This window comes from Pleurodeles waltl, chromosome 7 (genome assembly GCF_031143425.1).
Source record: "Pleurodeles waltl isolate 20211129_DDA chromosome 7, aPleWal1.hap1.20221129, whole genome shotgun sequence".
Lineage (NCBI taxonomy): Eukaryota > Metazoa > Chordata > Amphibia > Caudata > Salamandridae > Pleurodeles > Pleurodeles waltl.
Window position 1 is genome coordinate 940,570,143 of NC_090446.1, and position 27,157 is coordinate 940,597,299.

The 27,157-nt window shown below is 44.8% G+C and overlaps 1 protein-coding gene across 1 annotated transcript in view; it reads right to left on the reverse strand.

Moving 5' to 3' along the window:
* CLINT1 (clathrin interactor 1) overlaps nucleotides 1–27,157 on the reverse strand; it is a 447,297-nt gene that overhangs the window by 346,080 nt on the left and 74,060 nt on the right. The window contains exons 2-3 of the mRNA XM_069199652.1: nucleotides 7,966–8,070; nucleotides 6,061–6,157 (exon numbers count right to left, since the gene is read on the reverse strand). Coding sequence (XP_069055753.1) covers nucleotides 6,061–6,157; nucleotides 7,966–8,070 — 202 coding nt within the window. The remainder of the gene's footprint in view (nucleotides 1–6,060; nucleotides 6,158–7,965; nucleotides 8,071–27,157) is intronic.

A 27,157-nucleotide genomic window follows, 5' to 3' on the forward strand; every position in this document is an offset into this window, starting at 1 on the left:
TGGAGACCAAAGTCCTTTGATCTCCAGATCCCCCAGATGAGCTCCCCACCCTAGAGTGGAAGCATCCGTTATGACCGTGGCCACTGGTGGCGACTGCGCGAACAGCTTTCCTTGTGAAAGATTGTTGCTCTCAATCCACCACTTCAAGTCCACAGCAGCATCTCTGAAGATCTTGACCGCACCTTCTAGATCTCCTTTGTGTTGAGACTACTGCCTTCGGAGGCACCACTGAAGAGCCCTCATGTGCCAGCGAGCATGCGTGACCAACAGTATGCAGGAGGCAAACAGACCGAGCAGACGAAGGACCTTGAGGACTGGAATGACCGCTCCACCTTGAAACATTGGAACCAACGCCTGAATGTCTTGAATCCGCTGAGGCGGAGGAAAGGCTCGATTCAATGTTGTATCCAGTACTGCCCCTATGAACAGGAGGCGCTGAGAGGGCTCCAGGTGAGATTTGGGCACGTTCACCGAAAAGCCCAGGTCGAACAACAACTGCGTTGTTGACTGCAGATGATGCAACACAAGCTCCGGAGACTTGGCTTTGATCAACCAGTCGTCCAAGTAAGGGAGTACTGCTATCCCCTTCCTTCTGAGCTCTGCCGCAACCACCGACATCACCTTCGTGAAAACTCGAGGTGCTGAAGTAAGACCAAACGGGAGGACCGCAAACTGATAGTGCTGCGACCCTACCACAAACCGGAGATACTTCCTGTGCGACTTGAGTATTGGGATATGAAAATAAGCGTCCTGCAAGTCGACAGACACCATCCAATCTTCTTTGATCAACGCCAAAAGCACCTGTGCTAGGGTCAGCATCTTGAACTTTTCCTGTTTGAGGAACCAATTCAAGATCCTCAGATCCAGGATCGGTCTCAACCGACCATCTTTCTTGGGAATCAGGAAGTACCTTGAGTAACAACCTCGACCCCTTTCCTGCTCTGGGACCAACTCCACCGCGCCCTTTGAAAGGAGGACTTGAACCTCCTGTTCTAGCAACAGGAGGTGTTCTTCTGAACAATAAGATGGGCGGGGCGGGATGGGGGGCGGAAACTCCCGAAAGGGAAGGGTGTAGCCTTTTCCCACAACACTGATAACCCAAGTGTCCGTTGTAATAGTCTCCCACTTGTGGAGAAAATGCCGTAACCTTCCCCCTACAGGAGAGGAGCGAGTGGGAAATGGTGGAAGCCTAAGGCTGCTTTCCTGCTGCACCCCTCCAGAGGACGAGGAAGAGGAAGAGGCAGAGTGCTGTTGAGAGGCTCCTCTGGTGCAGGCCCTACCTCTCCCTCTAAATGATCTATAGGGGTGGGAAGAGGCAGGTTGCTGGAATCTCCCCCGAAAGGAAGAGGAGGAAGAGCCACGCCCAAATCCACGAAACCTCCTGAAAAACCTGGAAGAGGCAGAGGAAGAAGGAGCTTGCAGCCCTAACGATTTGGCTGTGGCCCTGCTCTCTTTAAATCGCTCCAAGGCCGAATCTGCCTTGGCTCCAAACAGTTTGTCCCCATCAAACGGGAGGTCCAATAGGGTCGACTGCACGTCCGCAGAAAACCCTGAATTACGGAGCCAGGCCTGTCTCTTTGCCACCACAGCCGTGCCCATCGCCCTAGCCACCGAATCAGTTGTGTCCAGCCCAGACTGGATAATCTGGGTTGCGGCAGCCTGGGCGTCCGAGACAACATCCAAGAGTCCCTGGGGAAGCTCCGTAAATGAAGATGAAATATCGTCCATAAGAGCATGGATGTATCTCCCCAGAATGCAAGTTGCGTTGGTGGCCTTCAACGCCAAACTGCAAGATGAAAATATTTTCTTGGATTGTGCATCCAGCTTCTTGGAGTCCCTGGCTCCAGGTACCGTCGGGAAAGATCCAGGCACTGACTTCGATGAACAGGAGGCTTGCACCACCAAGCTCTCCGGCGTAGGGTGTCTAGAAAGAAAGCCAGAGTCAGATGGTGCAGCTCGATATCTCCTGGCCACAGCCCTATGAACCGCCGAGGAAGATACTGGCTTCTTCCACACCTCTAACACCGGATCAAGCAAAGCCTCATTAAACGGCAAGAGAGGCTCCGCTGCAGCAGAGGCCGGATGCAATACCTCCGTCAATAAATTCTGCTTCGCCTCTGCCACCGGCAAAGGCAGGCCCAGAAAGTTAGCTGCCTTCCTTACCACAGCGTGAAAGGTAGCAGCCTCCTCCGTATACTCCCCTGGAGATGAAAGATCCCACTCAGGGGAAGTATCCAGCCCACTGGCCGTATCCAGACCATGCAATTCATCTCCAGAGTCCTCAACCTCTCCTTCCTCCAGGACTCGTTGGTACTCCTGCTCTTCCAAAAGACGGAGAGCACGCCTCCTCGAATGTAGTCTCTGCTCGATACGCAGAGTCGACATGGCCGCCGCCGAAGTCGAAGATCGGCGCGATCTCCAGCAGTATCCGACGCCGTGTCCGGCGCCACAGGCAGCTTCGGCACCGTTGAAGGAGCAGGACGAAGAGATCTTGGAGCCGATGGACCCACCGGAGTCACAGGACGAAATCCTGACGTCGACGGGATGGAAACCTCCGGGGCCAATCCCTCTGAAGCCACCGGAGCGGCCACCGGCGCCGAGCCCACATTCCCAAAAGGGAGAAAGGGCATAAAGGGTGCCAGCCGTAGAGGCGCAGGATCACCCAATGAAAAGGCCAAAGGCCCCAAAGGACCAGCCGGAGCACCCCCTGGGGCCATCTGTTGAAAGATGGTATACATCGCATTCAGGAATGCTGTACTATCGGCTCCAGGGGTGGGAAAAGCCGGATACTGGGGTGCCTGGATCGAAGGCGACCCCGACACCGGCCTCGACGTCTGCGACGCCGGAGACAACACCAGAGGCTGCATCACCTCAATCACAGACGCCGGTCCAAGCGAAGTCGGTGACGCCGGAGAGGGCAACGGCGTCGATGGATGCGGCGTGACCGTGGGACTGACCTCCCAAGTTCTCAGACGCCGAGCCGAAGGCGACCTCGAACGAGTCTCCTTGCTGGAATGATGCTGTGAATCTCTACGGCGCCGGGAGTCTCGATGACGCCGATGAGACCTTGGCAAAGAAGACTTTTTATGATGTTTTTCCTTTCTCTTCGACTTCGCCATGAATAGTTTAGCCTCACGTTCTTTGAGGGCCTTCGGGTTCATGTGCCGACATGAATCGAAAGTCACGACGTCGTGGTCGGAGCTCAAACACCATAGACAGTCGGAGTGAGGATCTGTAACGGACATCTTGCCCCCACACTCTCGACAGGGCTTGAAACCCGACTTCCTCTGAGACATTATTACCGCTGAGAAGAACTTTGCAGCAGAAAATACACTGTAGCTACGAAAGTAACAGTAGCTCCCTCGAAGATAACCGTTTCGAATGCACGGAAAAAAGGGAACTGACGTCAGCACGTCGGCGAGGACCTCTTATTGCTTGTATGATGTCAGACGGCGTCGCGCGGGCTAGAGTGACGTCGACGTGCAGAAGCTAGGAAGAAGATTTCCGTTGAATGCTGGCGCCATGGGAGTATTCATTAGGTGAGGAATCCACAGGTAGTTGTATCCATCAGAAGTTGTGTTTTAGGAGAAAAAAACTGACAAAGTCCTGGAACTCTGCAGTCAGAAGGAAAATTAATTTTAAGACAAACTGACTTTTGACCTCGGTCTCTGAGCTCAGAACAAATGTGACCTTAAAAGGATTTAAAGGCCTCCTTCACCTTCCTACTGAACAGAACATCTGTTCTATGTCAATTAGTCAGATTGGCGAGTAAGTCCTAAAAGTAGCTCAACCTTGTAAAATAGGAGTTATGAGCCAGTGGGCGAGTAGAATTTTTGAGGTCTGTCATGATAGTCATTTATGACAAAATACTGCTACTTGCTTACTGGAGGTAATTCTTAGCATAACGGGACCCATGCTAAAATAAGGGACTGGCATAAGGGGCACCTGTGGAAAAATAAAGGGTACATTTTCCCCTCTGTTTTTGACATAATACTCAATCTGTAAACACTCCACCTCGGGCACTCCAGATGCACTGACCGTGTAAATGCAATCTCCCATCTGAATGTGACGCTTGCCAAGTCGCCCTGTGAACACCCCGCGTCCGATTCACACATGACATTCACTACCTAATAGTGATGGCATACTTGAGGAAATTATTGGCATAAGGGGCACTCCTGGGAAAATGCAGGTGCTAGCACACTGGAGATAATACCAGGTATAAGGGAGGACAACAGTGGCATTTGTGAGGTGTTCAACTGTGACCTAGATAATATTTGACATATGGGTTACCTTTTATATGGATGCATTAACAGCAGAATTCTGGCACTGTAATTTTTGGAATCTAGGGGAAGGGAGGGTATGACTATATGCTGACCTCAGCTCAGGAGGCCTATAGCACATTTTGAAAAAACTGTGTCAATTGGCTAGACAGACTATAAAAGGGCCTGAAAGAGTATTTTCAGACCCTATGGCAGAAGTCTTCCAACATTGTAATGCTGCCGTCTCGCCCCCACCCACCCCTGTAGAGAAAAAAAATGATCAGGGCCCCCCTCTGAATCTGTCACAATTATTCTATTAAATATTCTATTTAATCATGTCTGGACGTATTTAAGCACTGCAGGTAACTTCTGTTACTGTATTAAAACTGCAATAAAATACATGATGCCAAACATATTATTCTGGTCAGGCACACCTTACTAATGGGTAAACCTATGCACAGTATGATTATTAGAGGTGGGGGCGGACGGGTTGTAGAGTATTTGGAGTCCCTTCCCTTTTGACACATACTCCCAGCTTGGATTTTAATGGCAAAACATGTTAATGTTAGCCCATTACAGAGTGGTTCGGTGCTGATCATTTTTTCCAACTTAAAAAAGTCCTGTTAGCAGCATTATGTTTCTCTTGGTCAAAGCCTGGCGCCCGCCCCCCAGTATGAAGACCCCTGCCCTATGGTGTTTCAGAAAATGTATGTGGAAAATGTGCTTTAAAATGCACTAATGACCCCCCACTTTTTAAAATATTTTGTCTGGGTGGTAGCCCCCTAAACATGCCGTAGAGGATGTCTGCCTCATTTGCTTCACTCACCACAATTTTGGACAAGTATTATTTTCCACCATTTTCAAAGATCATTGGTCTGTGCTGTATTTTTTTTTATTTATCATGCAGTTGTTCAGAACCCTCAGTGATGTCAATTATGTTGCCATAGGAGCTAAGGTCATTTGATAAACCTGATGGACTAAACCCAGATCTATGACTGGGGGTGAATGTTTGATTTGCTCTGCATTCCGTCCATCATCTGTTCTTTTTGCATTTGTCGCCCTAAGTGGGAAAGGTATGCCCAGACGTGGGTACCGTGCTTGCTATGCTACCAGATTCAAGCTAGCCTGGCTGATGAAGGGTGATACCCAGAAACCGGTCCCAGGATGCTTGTATCTGGTTCAGGGAAGACCTGGCCTTGCAGTTCGGGCTGGACTGTTCCCATGGGGGACAGGGTCAAGACTGATTTGCATATGGCTGGGTCCAAACTGAAAAGGCATGGCAAGCAAAAAAACTGATGGATTAAACCCAGATCTATGACTGGCGGTGAATGTTTGATATGCTCTGCATTCCGTCCATTATCTGTTGTTTTTGCATTTGATATAACCTCCTAGGAATTTTTGGGTGGGTCAACGTTTATTCGCCTTACAAACCGCCTCTAAAACACTAGTGGCATTTGATAGGCAATCCCTCTACCTGTTTTTCTCACGCGGCACTACGTAATGTCTCGCCGCCTGTTTCTCACAGAGTCGTCATTTAAACTCTGCAGATGATGTTACAAACCATGTAAAATTAGGCTCTTTTCCTCAATGGTACCCATCTTGTATATTCTCCCCTCTGTTCTTGGCAATTTTCAATTTGTAAAAGCTCCACCTCGGGCACTCCGGTTACAATGACCGCGTAAACGCAGTCTCCCATTTGAACGTGACGCCCGCCAAGACGTCTTGAGAACTCCCTGCCTCCTATTCATACGTGTTATTCACTATTTAATCTCCCCACCTATGTGACTCCCATGGCACTCACCTTGTAAACTCTCCGCCAATTCTTCCGATTGTCTTTCAACATCCGCGTCCACAGCATGTTCATCAACTCCGGAAACTGCTCGTACATGAAGGTGGCCCTAGAAAGCAAGAAATGTTAATTTAACTGGGGTGTCAAAGCCTGATCTGCCATGCATTAACCACTAGATGGCAGTGTGGAACCGAGTGAAATAGCAGAACAAGCCTCAAGCTTATACCAAATTTAAAAATTCCTAAAATAATGATTAGCTAAAGGAGGGAAACTGTAGAAAGAACTTCTTCCCACTGTTTACTTTAGCAGCATAGACAGGAACTATACAAGTGCTTCGTGTCAATCTCACCGACACAAAAAGGTGACAGGGCAGGCTCAATCGAGAGCCACCATTTACAACACTGATTGTCGAGCAAACGCTCTCTTTTTGGCACACAAGACCAAAGGACAAAATGCATAAAAATAGGATGGGAACTGTAAGGGAAGTTTAAAGCCGTGGCTAAAAAGAAGAAAATATGCTGTAACTATTTTGTTGGCCTTTCACCTTCAGGTAACTGCATTTAAAACAACATCTTCACCTTCTACACCTTCAGGTACCTGCATACAAAATAACATATCTTAAATGAAACATATATGCAAGTTAATCTAGTAAAGGTAAAACGCGCTAGTTTACGTTATGTAAACTCTACTGGCTAAACCGATCACTGTAGATGTATATATGTGTAACTGAAGTCACAGAATTTAATCCTGGTCAGTGCAGTAGGGCTAGGGGGGTCATAGCCTGTGACAGAAAACACTGTGAATATGTAATACACAGTTATAAGCTATGCGGCCACAAAATGTGCGAAACGATTTAAGTTTAAGAAAGGGTGCTCTCAAAATTTAGAATTTAGTAATACACAATCAGACTGTACTTACTGCAAACATTTTTATGTGTTCATTAAAAACATGTCCTCCGCTGCTCAGGTGGTAACACAATTACATTACCTCTCAAAAAAGAATACATCTTTGTGAAGCTTCCAGTGACGATCAATTAATTGGCAACCAAACAGCCTTTATAGTTGCAGATTAACCACTTGCACGCATTTACATTTCTTTCAGGTAGCTGCACCTTGGCAAGAAGGCTTGATTCTGGTTTAGTTTTCACCTCTCCCTGGGTCTCACAGCAGTGGAAGCTCCCACCCTCCATTAATTTTCAGCTGAGACATCTGGACTGTCTTAATCGTCCCAGAAAGGTCGTTTTTTTAAAAACAAAAATAGAGGAACTATTTTTGTTCTAAAAAAAAAGTGAGGGCACGTCGTGTGCCCCTGAGCTCACTCGCTTCGACCTCCGCACAAGACCCTTGGTACCCTGCAAGGCAGAGGGCTACGGTTCTCTCTGAGAAACCTAGAGCCACCATATCTCCTCCAGGAAATAAAGCTAAAAGATTCCTCTCCAGAACAGGTCCAATCTTTAACAAGCATTAGCAAAGCCAAAAAGTTTGGGTTTAATGTGTAACACGTGCACAACAGAGGGGCGGGAGCCAGCAGGAGTGGATAGACAGGGCTATTGTTGTAAAGTAGACCTCATGCATTCCAATGCAAGCACTTGAGTTGTGGTGGAAGGATTTCTCCAAAGTGCCTATAGCATAAAGCGAAAGATAAATACTCCCCTCGGCTGAGTCAAGATGGCAGTAACCAAGTCTCAAGCCAATAGCTGAAATAGGAAATGCATTGAAAACTATTGACTGGAGGGAGCAGGCCAAAACCCACACTATGTACATTGTAAGCAACAGTTCTATTTGACAGTTGCACTGTCAAAACCCAGAACTAAGAGGTGACAACACAAGTGCTTACTTAAAACTGCTGTCTTGCCTCCACCTCCGCCCCTTCATTGCCTCCGACCTTCCCACAGAACACTCCACAAGCCAGACTTACTTGGCGATCTCTCCCATGAGCTGCCCAGAAGGTCCCCATGGATCATCGTTTGTTGCTTCCCGAACCTTTGACTCGATTTCGGAATAATTCATTACCACATTGGTGCTGCAAGTGAAAAAACAAAACGTGTTGAGATCCAAACCTAGTAGACTCAAGCAACCGCCCATTGTGAGTACTTGAGATATTTCTGCAACAAGCAAACGTATATGAATGAAACCGTGTCTTGTAGAGAAGCACTTAGGACAATACTAAGCAGGAACCTTCTACTGTAACAGCAACAGTAATTGTTTTAGATTGGCCACTTTTGCCATCTTAGTGCTTTGAATAATAGGGTTCCTAATTTTATGGTACTAAATTTGCCAACCTCCTACACACGGACGACCAAGTTGGCCTTGCCAGGATTCAAAGTTGTGTTCTGCAAGTCACAGCACGTCAGTAACAACCTTAACTCATCAAGATATCCATCCGGTGAAGAGGATCACTGAGGTTTAACAATCCATTACAATTTTAAAACTTGGTTCTTTTTAAAGAAAACCCTGTGTACAAACAGCACAAGAAAAACCGCAATTGACAGCATCCTGGGCCTTATGTTACTGAGGAGGACAATAACCTGGGTTCAGGTGTTTTGCCTACTCTTACCTGTAAACAAAACAAGTTTAATCAAGTAGTAGTAGTACACGTAAAGTTGATAAGTAGATCAGGAAACTCTGTAAAAACACAATGAGGCATCGTGGGTTGCAGCCCATTGTGAAATCTGCCCCATGTACAATCACAAAATGAGATAGGATTGAAACCTCCCCCCTTAAAATTAGTCAACAAAATCCCTATGTCTATACTTCATTCTAACTTGATAACTCACCCAAGAATACCAGGCGATATTAAGACACAGAAACAATAATGGAATTTTACCGCAACAGAGCACAACGAAGAATACGGAGAAACAAAACCACCCATTAATGAATGGTTTCTATACAGATAGGCCTTTAGAAATACAAATAAGCACAATAAAACTCCTCAAACGTTAAACCAGAATACAAGACGTGACTAACAACATTGCAACCCAAATTCTAGAAACAGTACTTTGGGGGTTTGGCCAAGAATAAGCACGGATGTCAAAATGAACGGAAAACATTCTCTAATTCTGAGGCAATACAACCCCCTTCTTGAAGAGAAAAAAGTGAGTTTTAAATCGGAAAGTGTTGACACCGGCATGTACGTGTGTGTATTCAAATAACGATATGGCAATTATGTCTTGCTTCTCACACATATGATGGCTGAGAACGATGTACCACAGGAAGAATTGAATGAAAAATGCTGAAATTCATTTTTTTTTTTATATGAATTTGATTCAAGAGAAGACTGGGCATCTTTATGGCCTTACATCTTTAGAGAGTAACCCACATCAGGAATATTAAAAAACAGAGATGATCACGTTGGAAGAAATTATAACGGCTGAGGGATGTATCCAACACTAGGTTTGAGAGACCCACTTCTAGGGCAAATGAGAAAGGAATCATCAATTGCAAGTACTACAGTAATATAAAATAGGCAACCAAGCTCTCCAGAATCAGGCAGTACACACCAAATTTATTAATTTGTCCATTCTGGGGAAAAATGGCCAAGAAGCAGCAATGCCGGAAAATCACTGTACTGCAATCTAGTAAAATAGATAGTTCCTCTTTGATTAATAATGGAGTTACTTTCTGCGCCACAGATCTTTTTGGTGGCACAATTTACCATGAAACGATCCCTTACAGAATGAGATACCATGTGAGATTCAATCCTTTGAGCTTCCTTCTTCTAATTCCTTCCTATCTTTATTTTCAAGTAGTGATGCCTGGGCTTGATCCTACCTTCTGAAAGGGTCCTTCTTCTGTAATGCCTTTAGTGTTTCTTTTATAAACAGTCGGTGTTTGTGCCTTGTAACTCTTTACAAGCATTTGCAATAGCAGTTAAAGAACTCTACTTTAACCATCACAAAAAAGCTAAACTAACAATATCAGACAGTCAGTACACCCTTCTAGCATGCTCTCCGGCACCTGTACTATCAGCTCTAGATGACTTAAGGTTCCCCGCTCTTATCCAATACTTTGCAAATCAGTCACCATTACAGTGCCCTGGTGAGCAGCACTACCATATCAAGGACATCCCCATAATTAATCATCCTTGTTAAGATTTTAGAGCACGTGACCAAAGTAGCTAACACTATGAAAAAATAAAATAAGTGAACTATACCAAATAATAAACAAATCTACAATAAGGCCATCATTGTAAAAACCTCCAGAACTAGTTGATATTTGTACAGGTCAATGACACAAAAGCATGCAACACATGAAATACATGATTCATTCACCTCAACAGTATGACAAGAATACTTATTGCTTCACAAACTAAACAGCATGACGACACTGCAATACATTCAGAATTACTACACCACCACAGTACTGTCAGAATGAATCTATCTCCATCCCTGTTGAAAACACCTTGCCCATACCGTGTAGGCACTTAAATCTACAATTTATCAAGAAGTCTCTCTGCTCAAAACATTGGCAGGTATACAGCTGAAAGGTTTCAGGTGAACGTTCAGAAAACAAGATACAGAGATCAAAACGGCAAACCGAACAGAGACCCCACCATGCATCCCAGCAATGGGGCACACAGGCGACATGGTCAAGCGAAACCACACTTCCCAGCGAGCAGAAACAAACTGCACCACCCAGATGTCAAGACTGGACCACAGAGGGCTAACCTAATAAAAAAACAGTCCAAGTTTGCAATTATTTCCGCAGAGTCCTTTTCTCTTAGGAACATTCAAGACCACCTGCTTCGCAGAAAATCCCTTAAGACCTGGCTTTCCTCCATCTATGCCTTCTTTTCCCGTTTTGTTTTCTGGTAATTGCAATTATCATCTTCGGGGTCTAGCGTTGGAAAGCCCCATTGCTGGGGCAGCTATGTGCTTTACATGACTCATACCATAACAGCAAACATCAGTGGCTATAGTTCAAACAACCCAAGGAGTGATGTCGATGTTTCAACCCTCTACGGCACACTCCGCAGGTCCCATCAGGACAAATATGCCATCTGTTTAAGCCGAAGAATTGGTACTCGAAGAATAGAGGGGAATTAAATGCCACCTATAATGCAAAGTACAAAGCATCCCTGTCCATGACGCAGGAAGAACTCTTCCTGCGCCTTGGACAGGAACACTTTGTCCGGTTTGAAAGTAATACCTTTGTTGTATCCTCAAATATTCTGAATCACAAGTGCCATTCAATTCACCCTGTTCTTCGAATATAGACATTACTTCTCATAGTATTCGATTACAATATTTAGAATTAGATCCTAGATATGCTGTCCTGCTGTGTATTTAGAGTCTCAAATGATTTGCATAGTAACATTCGGAAGTGCTCATGTTTTTAAGTCATTTTAAGCACATTAAGACACCACAGGCACTCCTGTCAAAGCATACACGCCAAGAGGCAGCTGAGTTGCAGTTCCCCATCCTTTCTTAACCCCATTGGTGCGTGGCGACCAATGGCCGACACAAGCACACCCTTCCCTGGTGCGGGCCGCAATCAGTGGCCAGCGGCAGGGGGGTATTTTTTTCTTTTTTCCTCCGGGAGACAAGGAAGACATTCTGAGTCTCTTCCACCCACCTGAGACTTTGTTGTGTCGTGAAGCGCACGGACGTCACAGTTTCCCCACCAGAGCTAACAAGGTGAGTGTCCTCTCCTTTCTCCTGTGGGGAAAAAAAGGCCAAAACGGCCTCCCCAGATGTCAGAGAGGCATTGATGGAAAGAGGAGAGTCTCCCCTTTCCATCGTTGCCTTCCTGGCACCGTTTGCCAGCCATGAATCGCAGCACAGCTGTGATTTATGGCCAGGAAATGGCTCTAGGCACCAGGGATCTATCTTGTTTTGGGGGGTGGGGGGTTTGGCCCGCGTAAGTTCTCGCTGGCGTCACAGTTTCCCACCGGAGTGAACGAGGTGAGTATCCTCTCCCTTCTACGCTGGGGAAAAGAAGCCAACATTGCCTCCCTGGCATATGGGGAGGCCTCGACGGAAAGGGGATCCATGGCCAGGAAATGGCCCCAAGGCACCAGAGATCTTATTAATCAGCCCCTGTGTAAGGGATCTATCTATATTTCCATCTATAGTATATATAGTATATATATATATGGAAAATGTCACTTACCCAGTGTACATCTGTTCGTGGCATTAGTCGCTGCAGATTCACATGCTGTGCACAGTCCGCCATCTGGTGTTGGGCTCGGAGTGTTACAAGTTGTTTTTCTTCGAAGAAGTCTTTTCGAGTCACGAGACCGAGGGACTCCTCCCATTTCGACTCCATTGCGCATGGGCGTCGACTCCATCTTAGATTGTTTTGCCCGCAGAGGGTGATGTAGGAGTTGTGTATGCTAGTAATAGTGCCCATGCAATGGAGTGAATGCGTATGTACATAATAAAGTTTTAAGTAATATATTTACAAATGTACAAATGTTTAAGATCTACTTCTAAACGGCTACAGGCTCCCGGGGAGGCGGGTGGGCGCATGTGAATCTGCAGCGACTAATGCCACGAACAGATGTACACTGGGTAAGTGACATTTTCCGTTCAATGGCATGTGTAGCTGCAGATACACATGCTGTGCATAGACTAGTAAGCAGTTATCTCCCCAAAAGCGGTGGTTCAGCCTGTAGGAGTTGAAGTAGTTTGAAATAATGTTCTTAATACAGCTTGACCTACTGTTGCTTGTTGTGCAGTTAGCACATCTACACAGTAGTGCTTGGTAAATGTATGAGGCGTAGACCATGTTGCTGCCTTACATATTTTGTTCATTGGAATATTTCCTAGAAAGGCCATGGTAGCACCTTTCTTTCTGGTTGAGTGTGCCTTTGGTGTAATAGGCAGTTCTCTTTTAGCTTTAAGATAGCAGGTTTGAATGCACTTAACTATCCATCTAGCAATGCCTTGTTTTGAAATTGGATTTCCTGTATGAGGTTTTTGAAAGGCGATAAATAATTGTTTTGTCTTTCGAATTAGTTTTGTTCTGTCAATGTGGTACATTAGTGCTCTTTTGATGTCTAATGTATGTAGTGCTCTTTCGGCTACCGAATCTGGCTGTGGGAAGAACACTGGTAATTCTACCGTTTGATTTAGGTGGAACGGTGAGATTACTTTTGGTAAAAATTTAGGATTGGTCCGTAGAACAACTTTATTTTTGTGTATTTGAATAAATGGTTCTTGAATGGTAAATGCTTGAATCTCACTCACTCTTCTTAGAGATGTGATGGCAATTAAAAATGCAACTTTCCACGTTAAGTATTGCATTTCACAAGAGTGCATGGGCTCAAAAGGTGGACCCATGAGTCGTGTTAGGACAATGTTGAGGTTCCATGAAGGAACTGGTGGTGTTCTTGGTGGTATAATTCTCTTTAGGCCTTCCATAAACGCCTTTATGACTGGTATCCTAAACAATGAAATTGAGTGCGTAATTTGTAGGTAAGCAGAAATTGCCGTAAGATGTATTTTAATGGAAGAGAAAGCTAGGTTAGATTTTTGCAAATGTAGTAAGTATCCTACTATTTCTTTTGCAGATGCGTGTAAAGGTTGAATTTGATTATTATGGCAGTAATAAACAAATCTTTTCCACTTATTTGCATAGCAGTGTCTAGTGGTAGGTTTTTAGCTTGTTTTATGACCTCCATACATTCCTGTGTGAGGTCTAAGCGCCCGAATTCTAGGATTTCAGGAGTCAAATTGCTAGATTCAACGATGCTGGATTTGGATGTCGGATCTGTTGTTTGTGTTGTGTTAACAGATCTGGTCTGTTGGGTAGTTTGACATGAGGTACTACTGAAAGGTCTAGTAGTGTTGTGTACCAAGGTTGCCTTGCCCATGTTGGTGCTATTAGTATGAGTTTGAGTTTGTTTTGACTCAACCTGTTTACTAGATATGGAAGGAGAGGGAGAGGGGGAAAAGTGTACGCAAATATCCCTGACCAGTTCATCCATAGAGCATTGCCTTGGGATTGATCTTGTGGCTACCTGGATGCGAAGTTTTGGCATTTTGAGTTTTCTTTTGTTGCAAATAGATCTATTTGAGGTGTTCCCCAAATTTGCAAGTAATTGTTTAGTATTTGGGGGTGAATGTCCCATTCGTGGGTTTGTTGGTGATCTCGAGAGAGATTGTCTGCCAACTGGTTCTGAATCCCTGGAATAAATTGTGCTATTAGGCGAATGTGGTTGTGAATCGCCCAATGCCATATTTTTTGTGTTAGGAGGCACAACTGTGTCGAGTGTGTCCCTCCTTGTTTGTTTAGATAATACATTGTTGTCATGTTGTCTGTTTTGACAAGAATGTATTTTTGGGTTATTATGGGTTGAAATTCAGCGCTAGAAATACTGCTAACAGTTCTAAGTGATTTATGTGAAACTGCCTCTGATGTATGTCCCATTGTCCTTGGATGCTGTGTTGATTGAGGTGTGCTCCCCACCCTGTCATGGAAGCATCCGTCGTTATGACGTATTGTGGCACTGGATCTTGGAAAGGCCGCCCTCGGTTTAAATTTGTACTGTTCCACCATAGAAGCGAGATGTATGTTTGGCGGTCTATCAACACCAGATCTAGAAGTTGACCCTGTGCTTGTGACCATTGTGATGCTAGGCACTGCTGCAAGGGCCGCATGTGCAATCTTGCGTTTGGGACAATGGCTATGCATGAAGACATCATGCGTAGGAGTTTCATTACCATTTTGACTTGTATCTTTTGTGTTGGATACATGGCCTGTATTACCTTGTGAAATGTTTGAACCCTTTGTGGACTTGGAGTGGCAATCCCTTTTGCTGTGTTGATTGTCGCTCCTAAGTATTGCTGTGTTTGACACGGCAAAAGGTGTGACTTCGCGTAGTTGATCGAGAAACCTAGCCTGTGAAGGGTCTGTATGACGTAGTTTGTGTGCTGTGAACATTGTCTTAGCGTGTTGGTTTTGATTAACCAGTCGTCTAAGTACGGGAACACATGTATTTGCTGCCTTCTGATATGTGCAGCTACTACTGCCAGGCATTTTGTAAAAACTCTTGGCGCAGTTGTTATTCCGAATGGCAACACTTTGAATTGGTAATGTATTCCTTGGAATACGAACCTTAGGTATTTCCTGTGTGAAGGATGTATTGGTATATGGAAATACGCATCTTTTAGGTCCAATGTTGTCATGTAATCTTGCTGTTTGAGCAGTGGGATTACGTCTTGTAACGTGACCATGTGAAAGTGGTCTGATTTGATGTAGGTATTTAGTGTTCTGAGATCTAGTATTGGTCTCAGAGTTTTGTCCTTTTTGGGTATTAGAAAGTACAGTGAGTACAGTGAGTAAACTCCTGTGTTTTTTTGTAGATTTGGCACTAATTCTATTGCGTCCTTTTGTAGCAATGCTTGAACTTCTAGTCCTAGAAGATCTATGTTGTTTTGACATATTGTGTGTTTTCGGTGGGACGTTTGGAGGGAATTGGTGAAATTCTATGCAATAACCATGCTGGATAATTGCTAAGACCCAGGTGTCTGTTGTTATTTCCTCCCAAAGTTTGTAAAATTGGCTTAGTCTTCCCCCCCACAGGTGTTATGTGATGGGGTTGTGTGACTTGTGAGTCACTGTTTATTTTGAGGAGTTTTGGGGCCTTGGAATTTCTCGATTTCTTGGGAATTGGCCCCCTCTATATTGCCCCCGAAAACCTCCCCATTGATATTGACCCAGGTAAGTAGGCCTTGTTTGTGAGGTTGTGGTTTCTGTGGGTTGACCTCGAAACCCTCCCCTAAAAGGTGTTTTTCGAAATGTGCCTCTGCTCTGCGGGGAGTAGAGTGCGCCCATGGCTTTGGCTGTATCAGTGTCTTTTTTGAGTTTCTCAATGGCAGTGTCTACTTCCGGCCCAAACAATTGCTGTTCATTAAATGGCATATTGAACACAGCTTGTTGGATTTCCGGCTTGAACCCTGAAGTGCGCAGCCATGCGTGTCTTCGTATCGTGATTGCAGTGTTTATTGTCCTTGCAGCTGTATCTGCTGCATCCATGGAAGACCGTATCTGATTATTTGAGGTACTTTGTCCCTCTTCTACCACCTGTTGCGCTCTTTTTTGGAACTCCTTGGGTAAGTGTTCGATAAAATGTTGCATTTTATCCCAATGAGCTCTGTCGTATCTTGCCAAAAGTGCTTGTGAATTGGCAATACGCCATTGATTTGCTGCTTGTGCTGCAACCCTTTTTCCCGCAGCATCAAATTTGCGGCTCTCTTTTTCTGGAGGTGGTGAGTCTCCTGAGGTATGAGAGTTGGCTCTCTTACGAGCGGTCCCGACAACTACTGAGTCTGGTGTTAGTTGTGTTGTAATATAGATTGGATCTGTTGGCGGTGGCTTGTACTTTTTCTCCACCCTTGGAGTTATGGCTCTGCCTTTAACTGGATCCTGAAATATTTGTTTTGAATGTTTTAGCATTCCTGGGAGCATGGGAAGGCTTTGGTACTGGCTATGGGTGGAGGATAGGGTGTTAAACAGAAAGTCATCCTCAATTGGTTCAGAATGTAAGGTGACGTTGTGAAATTCGGCTGCCCTTGCGACCACCTGTGTGTAGGATGTACTGTCCTCAGGTGGTGACGGTTTTGTGGGGTAGGAGTCTGGGCTGTTGTCAGACACTGGAGCATCGTAAAGGTCCCATGCATCGGGATCATCCTGACTCATTGTAGTATGAGCTGGTGAGTGCATCAGTGGTGGAGTTGTTGCTGGTGATGCATGTGTTAATGGTGGCGGAGACGGTGGCGGGGTTGTTTTCCTTGCCACTTTTGCCTGTGGTTGCTTGCCCTTTTGTTGAAAGGCAAGTTTTCTTTTTCTTTTGATTGGGGGAAGAGTGGTTATCTTCCCTGTGTCCTCATGAATATGAAGCCTTCTTTGCGTGTAGTCAGGCTCTACAGCTTGAAGCTCCTCTCCAAATCTATGTAATTGGGAGGTTAATCCTTGTTCCTCTGTATAGGAACTAGTTTTCGGCTCCGAGGCTGGATGTTTCGGAACCGAAACCTTTTCGGAAGTCTTTTTAGGCTCCGAAGAAACCTTCTTTGTTTTCGGCGTGGTGTCTCGGTGCCAAAATTCTTCGGTGCCGCTGTCTCTGTGCCGAAGTTTCTCGGAGCCGCTGTCTAGGCTCCGAGGTTGCTGTGTGGCGGTATCTCGACCGGAGTCGGATGACTTCGACACCAGCATGCCTTTTTTCGGTGCCTTGGATCGGTCACCTAGTTTTCGGGTTAAGCCATGGCCTGCTGGTGGTGGCGTCCCCTGGGCTTTTGTGGACTTCTCGTGAGTCTTGATTTTCGACATCTTACTCACGGTTTGGTGTGTTTCTTCGGCGTCGAGTTCTTCAGAATCCGACTCGCGGATGGAGAAAGCTTCTTCTTCCTCCTCGAAACGTTCTTGACCTGTCGGCGTGGACGCCATTTGTAGTCTCCTGGCTCTTCGGTCTCTCAGCGTCTTCCTCGACCGAAACGCTAGACAGGCTTCACAAGTATCCTCCTTGTGCTCGGGGGACAAGCACAAGTTACAGACCAGATGCTGATCCGTATACGGATACTTGTTATGGCATTTTGGGCAGAAGCGGAATGGGGTCCGTTCCATCAGCCTTGAAGTCGCACGTGGCCGGGCCGACCAGGCCCCGACGGGGGATCGAAAAAACCCCGAAGGGCCACCGGAGCTCTTCGAAATTCGGTGTTGATTTGTTCTAACTAACCCGATACCGAACGCAAACAATACCGACGATATTTTCCGAGATTCCAACTAACTTTCCGACCCGAAACACGGAGCGAAAAGGAACACGTCCGAACCCGATGGCGGAAAAAAAACAATCTAAGATGGAGTCGACGCCCATGCGCAATGGAGTCGAAATGGGAGGAGTCCCTCGGTCTCGTGACTCGAAAAGACTTCTTCGAAGAAAAACAACTTGTAACACTCCGAGCCCAACACCAGATGGCGGACTGTGCACAGCATGTGTATCTGCAGCTACACATGCCATCGAACATATATATATATATATATATATATATATATATATATATATATATATATATATATATATATATATATATATATATATTTCTAGAGATAGATTCTCTCTATATAGAAAGAGATCTGACTTTTGTCTAGTGACACTTTTGACGCCATAAAGTAGCGCAGATGGTTTATACGCCTGCTGCAAAGGATAGATATGCATTTAGTCGAGTGGATTCGTAAAGCCAGGCGTTACCTGCGCTTTAAAACAAATTAAATGTATGCGCGAAGGGGGGGGGGTATGGAGCGATAAGGGGCACTTTTTCAGGGTGGTTGTGAGGGAATTAGAGGAGGTGGTCATGGAAGGGGGAGCACCAGAAATTATTATCCCACTGTGTGCCACCAGCGCTGAAGGCTGTGATGATGGCTATGTGGTAAGGTGAAGTAATAGTGTGTCTTTTTTGTTTTTTTCAGTGTCTTCAGAGACTATGCTGATTCAGAAAAGAAGGTACGGTAACTTGACATTTACTGTTGCACAGATCACACAAAACACCCATGAGCACTTTTGTGACCCTATCTGCCTTCTACGTAGGCTAGTGCTTTAGAGGGACAGTTTAACCAGTAGTAGAGATGGTGGTTCTTTGGATGACTGCTGCTGAAGCTGTAACTCGGGTTATGGCGGACAGGTCTGAGGCAGGATCAGAGAGAGACAGCAGATACTGAGACAGCATCTGAGGAAGTGGACAATGGGGCAGAATTTGGGAGTGATTTTTCAGTTGGCGGAGTCCCATCCGCTGACACCTCTTACAGTGATTCAGAGGGAGATAATGAGGACAGTTGTGCTGTCCCTTCACAAGCACAGTCTGTGCAGTGGGACAACAGCGGGTTAGCCCAACTAGAGACCGGGTGCGTGGGGCGGCAAGCACAGAGAGAGTGCTCTCTTGGCAGCCTCCGATTTAATTCAGCCCTCCATCTTTTACTGGTGACGCTGGATGTAAAGTCGATACAGCCAACCTTTTGTCTGTCGACTACGTCCATCTCTTTTTGGATGTTGACCTCCTTCAGCAAATTGTGCAGCAAACACATTTGCGTGCAGAACAATTTCTGAGGGAGCATGGAGGCACTCTATTGCCCCGCTCTAGGGTACACCAGTTGATTCCCACTTCGCTGGCAAGTTGTAGATATCTTTGGGCCTTAGGCTCAAAATGGCGCTAGTGCTGCAACCCACCTTGCAGTCCTACTGGACAACTCGCACGGTTTGGGTAACCCCCATCTTTGCACTGTACATGAGCAGAGATTATTTTTTGATATTGCAGTGCATGCTGCATTTCAATGACAATTCTGCTCCATTGCCCTGGGACCATCCAGACTATGACAGGTTGTTAAAAAAAAATTCAGCCTGTTGTGGAACATTTGTTTACCAGGTTTCCAGAAATATACACTCCTGGAAAGAATATAGCAGTCAATGAGTCCTTGATCCTGTACAAAGGGCGGCTGTTGTTCAGACAGTACACTTAGAGCAAAAGAGCTCTTCTGGCTACGTGTACAGCTTGAGAGTGTATACAGGGAAGGACTCCACCCTAAACTCTGTAGGTTGACCTCCCACATTAGGGTCACAGGTAAGATTGTATGGGAACTTGTCCAGCCACTCCCTCGCAAAGGTTATAACCTTTATGTAAATAGTTTCTATACAGGAGTAGAGCTGTTTGATGAGCTCTACAAAGCTGGCACTGTGGCCTGCGGTACAGCTCATTGTAACCGCAAAGGATTCCCGCAGAAGTTTGCTTGCAAGAAGCTCCAGAAATCCCAGAGTAGTGTGTTGTGTTCCAACAAACTACTCGCAGTCAAGTTCCTCGATAGGCGTGATGTATACGTGCTCACTACAATTCATGATGAGAGCACTTCTTCCATCACGGTTTGGGGTCAGATGGCCTGTATACTTGCTAACAAAATGTACATGGGCGGAGTGGAAAAGAACAACCAGGTTCTTCAAACATACAATGCGTGTCGTAAAACTCACACTTGGTACAAAACAGTTTTGACCAACCTGCTCCAGATGGCAATATACAATGCATATGCTGTTTATCGTCAGACAACCACAGGAAGACTCATGACTTTCCTTGACTTCCAGTTGTCTACAAATGAAAGGTTCACTGCTATTACAGAAACAGCAGCCTCCACTTCATATGTTCTGGAGGATGTGGCAAGGCTGCAGGAGGCTGATTGCATTCCTAAAGCACCCAAAAAGGATCATTAATTTCGTCACTTTAAAGTGTGCTCGAAGCATGGAAAGCGGGAGGAGAGTCTGTATTACTGTCCCCAGTGCACATCTCCGCCAGGCCTCTGTGTCCCTACTTGTTTTACATTGCATCATACTAAAGCAAAGTTCTGGGGAATAGACTGAGGTGGAGCTGCTGCTGGGTAAACCTTTCAGTGGCTGATCATGGATACCCATGGGTCACTCCTCGGTTAGGCAAACTGCCACAAAATTTTACTTCATCTACTTCAGGAAATCATGGACTTCCATATGGCCTGCTCAACACCTATACTTTTCCATTAACGTGCATTATGGTCCCTCACGTTGTACATAGTAATGAACAGAACATATGCCACATTATCACAAACTATCCTGTGTGCAAAATGTTAATGGCACGACTGAATTTTGAAGTGCTTGTTGGGAAATTTATGTATGCTACACAAGGACCACTATGATTGCCAATGACAACCAGAGTAAGTGTAATAAGTCAAACAAATGTCCTGTCAGACATATTCACCAACATTTCTACTTGTCTGGAAGTGTGCAAACTCAATTTGTAGTTTCACTTCCAAAGCAAAAGTAGAAGTGTTGGTGAATGAGTCCCACAGGATATTTGTTTGACTTTTTACTTTAGAGACCTTAGGATATATTCACCATCCCTAGTTTCAATGGTAGATATGCTCGCTCAGTATGAGGAATAGGTCTCCCAAGGCATAGTCTGACATTCCCAACATGCATCCATAAACTGAAAGGAGTTGGATTCAGCATGACAGACATGTTTTCTTGAGCTTCAAGTAGCTAATGGCGGAAGGCATTGGTATACGTGCACTTGGCAATTTTACAGAATTAGTCAGAACTCTGATGAGGACGGACATATGACCAGGTAAGAAAAGCTTATGGTAGGTGTGCTTTCACAGGGATATTGACCAGGTAGAACGAAGATAGTAAAGGTATTACAGATGCACACCATCTACACCAATGGATTCAAACCTGGCACTGAAGAACATGTATGGGTCAGAGTTTGACCTGCTTGCCATGTTCATCCTCCATCAGAGCTTAGATGAATGGAATGATTTCAGAACTTAGACTTCGAATGATAAGTGCATTACAGTCACAGCACTGCACATAATGGTGGCTGGGACATATGCTATGTTCTCACGGACTGCCCTGTGTGGCAAACACTACCCTTCTTCATAGTTTAGGACCTTGTCTTTAGGGAACTTCTCGAAAATTCCCCAGCATGCCTGCCTTAGTTTCAAAGGTAAATATGCTTGCTCAGTTCGAAGAATAGGCCTCACAAACAACAGACACCCCCAACTTGCATCCACAAACTGGAAGGAGTAGGATTTAGCACAGTGAGTGCGCTAAAGGCTCATGAAAAACATCTTCCTGAGCCTCAGGTAGCTGTCATGGAAGTCATTAGTAAAGGTTCCTTACGCATGCCTTCAATAATGTTCAGGAAGAAAGAGGCGGTTACTTTACAGGTTGTAAAATGTAGTCAAACTTATTCCGTCCAGTGGTGTATGAATGTGATGAGCCTTGTCTGGCAGCAGTTAGTTGATGTGAGTCCAGTGATTGGTTGGATTGGGCCAGTGGTCAGCAGTATGAAAGAGTGGTTTGTTGTGTGTGAATGCTGTGTGAATGGACCATAAAGTGGTTGGTGCCTTGAAGTGGCTTTATAGCTCACCTCCATAAGGCTTGGTTTGAATATTCAGATACTTTGTACTCATGCTTTGAACCCATAATTCTTGGAGCTGCTAAAACCAACCAATGTGAGTGGTGGATTAACTTTAACTTTATTAGTACCAGAGGAGTCCAACGGTGCAGGACATGCGTGGCCCTCACCAGTTTTCCTTCACCCAGAATCCCCTTGAAATCACAAACTTTGCTTAAAAACACAATTGCCTTGTATTTCGATGAGGGGAAGTCCTGGAATCTGCAGGCAGCCACAAATGTTTCACCAGCTAGCGTTCCACTAAGTCTCCAGAGAAAAACATTGCCTCAATTGTGTGGGTGAGCAAGTGACCTCGACAGAAAGGTACCCAGAACAGATTGTGGAGCCATCAAAATTACCTACCACAAAACAGCCTGTCTTTGTAAGACAGTCAGCTGTGTATTTGGTCCTGGACTCGGTGGCCATATAGGGAAACCTACCAAACCCAGATATTTCTGAAATCAAGACACCCGGGACAGTTCATAGATCTGTGGCATGTTTGGATTCCATAATGTTTTCTTACCCAGAATAACCTGCAAAAGTGAAAATTTTATTAATAAAAATATTTTTCCTTGCTTTTTCCTCACGTAAACTACAGGAATGTGCAAGGATCCACAAAAGTCCTAGCACCCAGTGTTTCCCCACTTGTCCTGATAAATACACAACCCCACTTGTGTGCCTGTGCCTAGTGCCCACATGAGGAATGGATCACTCCAGGGTCAACAGTAGCCCTCGTGCAAGGACCATCCTTGACCCTTGTGTGACCCATTCCTCTCATGGGCACTAAGATCAGGCACACCAGTGGGGTAACGTTTTTACCTCACAAGTTTGGGAATGATAGGTGGTAAGATGTTTGTGGATCCATGCATATTCCTGTAGTTTACTTCACGTAAGTGCAAGAAAAAAAATACTATTTTTATTCAACATTTCACTTTGCAGGGTATTCTGGGTAAAAGAACTTTGGGGAATTCACACAAGCCACACCGCTGTGGACTCCCCTGTGTGTCCATTTTTTTTTTTTTAAATGACTGGGTTTGGTAGGTTTCCCTAAATGGATCCAGATCCCAGGACTAATTCACTCGCCTCATTTAACATTATCGTCACAGTACGTTTTGGGCACTTCCTGTCGCAGGCACTAGGCCAACCCACACAAGTGAGGTACCATTTTTATCGGGAGATTTGGGGGAATGCTGGTTGGAAGGAAGTTTGTGGCTCTCCTCAGATTCCAGAACTTTGCAGAACCGAAATGTGAGGAAAAAGTGTTTTTTAGACCAATTTTGAGGTTTTCAAAGGATTCTGGGTGACAGTCGCACAAGTCATACCATCCTGGATTCTCCTGGATGCCTAATTTTCAAAAATGTACAGGCTTGGTAGGTTTCCCTAGGTGCCGGCTGAGTTAAAGGCCAAACTCCACAGCCAGGCACTTTGCAAAAAACACGTCCGTTTTCATTGGAAAAATGTTATGTGTCCACATTGTGTTTTGGGGCATTTCCTGTCGTTGGCACTTGGCCTACCCACACAAGTGAGGTACCATTTTTATCGGGAGACTTGGGGGGGAATGCTAGGTGGAAGGAAGTTTGTGGCTGCTCTCAGATCCCAGAACTTTGCAGCACCGAAATTTAAGGAAAAGGTGTTAGCCACATTTTCAGGTTTGCAAAGGGTTCTGGGAGATAGAACGGAGTGAGAGCCCAACAAGTCACCCCATCCTGGATTCCCTTAAATATCTCTTTTTAAAAAATGTACACAGTTGATAGGTTTCCCTAGGTGCCGGCTGTGCTAAAGGCCAAAATAAACAGCTAGGCACTTTGCAAAAAACACATCCGTTTTCATTGGAAAAATGTGATGTGTCCACGTTGTGTTTTGGGTCATTTCCCGTCACGGGCACTAGGCCTACCCACACAAGTGAGGTACCATTTTTATCAGGAGACTTGGGGGAATGCAGGATGGAAGGAAGTTTGTGGCTTCCCTCAGATCCCAGAACTTTCCAGCACCGACATGTGAGGGAAAAGTGTTTTTTTTAGCCAAATGTTCAGGTTTACAAAGGATTCTGGAAGACAGAACCCAGAGAGAGCCCCACAAGTCACCCCATCTTGGATTCCCCTAAATGTCTGATTTAAAAAAATGTACAGGTTTGCTAGGTTGCCGTAGGTGCCGGCTGAGCTACAGTCCAAAATCCACAGCTAGGCACTTTGCAAAAAACACATCAATTTTCAATTGAGAAATGTTATGTGCCCATGTTGCGTTTTGGGGCGCTTCCTTTCGCGGGCACTGGGCCTATCCATACAAGTGAGGTACCATTTTTATCGGTAGACTTTGGGAACACAGAATAGAAGAACAATTGCCAACTGTCTTTCTCTACATTTTTGCCTTCCTAATGTAAGACAGTGTTTAAGAAAAGTAATTTTGAGAAATGCCCTGTAATTCACATTCTAGTATGGGGACCCTCAAATTCAGCGATGTGCAAATAACCACTACTTCTAAACTCTTTATCTTGTGCCCATTTCAGAAACACATTGGTTTCCTTGATACCTATTTTTCATGCTTTATATTTTTACCAAATTAATTGCTGTAAACCCGGTATATATGAAAACCCATTGCAAGGTGTAGCTCATTTGTTGGCTGTGGGTACCTTCGGTTCTTGATGAACCTACAAAACCTATATATCCCATAAACAGAAAGGTCTAGAAGACGTAACGGTATATTGCTTTTAAAAATCTACCATAGTTGGAAAAAGTTACAGAAGAAAGCGTAGACAGAAATGGCTGTGTTTTTTAGCTTAATTTTTATATTTTTTAATTTCAGCTGTTACTTTCTGTTGGAAAATCTTGAAGGATCTACACAAAGGAGCCCTTGCTGAATTCAGAATGTTGTCTACTTTTCAGAAATGTTTAGCGGTCTGGGATCCACCATTGGTTTCACACCCATTTCTGTCACTAACTGGAAGAAGGCTGAAAGCACAAAAATAGGAACAATGTTGTATGTTCCAGTAAAATGCCAAAACTGTGTTGAAAAATTTGATTTTCCAATTCAAGTCTGCCTGTTCCCGAAAGCTGGGAAGATGGTGATTTTAGCACCGCAAACCCTTTGTTGATGCCATTTGCAAGGAAAAAAACAGATGCTTTCTTATGCACCACTTGTTTCCCATTTTTCAAAAAGAAACATTTAGCTGTATTCTGGCTTATTTCTTGGTCTCCTCTAGGGGAACCCATAAACTGTGGGCACCTTTACAACACTCCGAATGTTGGAAAAAAAGGATGCAAATTTGGCATGGACAGCTTATGTGGACAAAAAGTTATATGGGCCTAAGCGCAAACTACCGCAAATAGCCAAAAAAGGGATCAGCACTGAAGGGTGAAGGCCCAGCAGCTAAGGGGTTAAAGCTCTTCTGATCTCCGTGGAGAGCTCTGGGAGGACCCTCTATCAAGAGCCACTTGACCGATAAAACAGGAGTGAAAGGGTGTAAAAAGCAAACCAGACTTGAGTTGGAGTTTATAGAAGGAGGGTGCTGGCGATTAAAAAAATGTTGTAGCATTCGTGTCATGATTTTCAGTTCTATTAAGGACATGGAGACGAGGATTTGCTTCTCTTTCATTTTATAGTAAACAGCAGCCAATAACAACCTGAAAACAGTGAACACTACATTACCCATGAGGCATGAACACCCTCTATGTGACCCACCAATCATGATCCCATCAGTCCCTCTAAAGTCCACAAATCCAACAGTCCTTCCTCTTTCTTTGCACATAATATAGAGTCGCATTCAGAAATAAGCTAGACCAAAGAACAACAACTGTCCAAAATGCGAGTGCTAAAACATTTTTAATGCTATGTCAGGACCAGAGGCTTCGGATCATGCTTGTTTAAAGCTGTGCAATCACTCCAGATCCCACATCAACAATGGGTTTATGATAAAACAACTTGAACGTAGAATCCGATGAGCAATCGTCAGCAGTCATGATATCTGCCAATATAGACCCCAAGGTAAAAGCCTTAGAAGCCATAGCTCACTGAATAAGCCCCAAAAACAGAAGTATCAATATCAGCCTCTCCTAAAATCCATCTGACCCAACGTGCTAAAGTAGCTGAAGAAACTGGACCGAAAGGCTTTTGCAGCTAAATCAACAGTTGACCAGCTCGTTCTCTACGAAACTAACAAGTTACAGCTTCATGCACTTTAATACATTTAACAGTTTTGAATTGGCCACAAAACTTTGGTAACTGATATATTTTGAATTTGATTGTGTAAGTTTGGAAAAACGAAAAGTGACTCTGGTGGGAGTAAATACTCAACCTGCAATATCTAGCGCCTTGACATCAGACACCCTTCGACAAGAAACTAAACAAAGCAAGAGTGCCAGTTTGGCTGATAACCTCTTTCTGGAAAGATATTCATATCATGGAGTGTTCACCCACTGGTTGACCATCTGTCTGAGGATGCTTTGCTGAGATGGCAGGGAGGAAATTATTAACTGTTCTATATGCTAAATCTTGAGAGGCTAAGTGGCATAGAAAATTGGTTATCATTTGAACTGTGGTCTCCATGGGATCCTCATCTTTTTGCTGCATCAATCAATCCATCATTTCCAGGCTGAGACATATCACTTATGTGTACTAGGGGCCAAGGACTGAAAAAGAAAGAACCTAGTGTGGTCCGAACAATCCAAGACTTGTTCAAATCTCCAGAGAGACTCAATGCCATGAGGGACAACTGTCCCTCACAAATCAGCAGATGAGGGAACCCCCGTCAAACCCAACGGAAGGTCCGGGGATGACATGATCTGAAGTGGAGGGGCACAACACAGAGCCATTGCTACAGGAAATCACGATTGTGCCTTCCAATATGGGGTTACTAAGATAATTTCCGCTGACTGTTGACGAACTTAGGAAAGAACTCTGTGAATCATCAAGAATGGGGGAAATGCATACTTCAGATCTCCCGTCCAGGACAGCAGGAAAGAATCCAAGCTCATCACTAGAGGTCTGGTCTTCAGCTGTAAAACCGTGGAAGATGAGTGTTCAGGCATGATGCAAAGAGATCCATAGTGCAGGGATCCCAGAGATGATTCAGAAATTGAAAAATACAAGGGTAAAGTTTCCAGTCGCTGGAATGTCAAAGAAGTCAAGAGTTCCATTCCGCCATGACATTCACCTTGCCCGGAATATATTCTGCTGTTACGGAAGTTTAATGACTCAGGAGGAAATGAC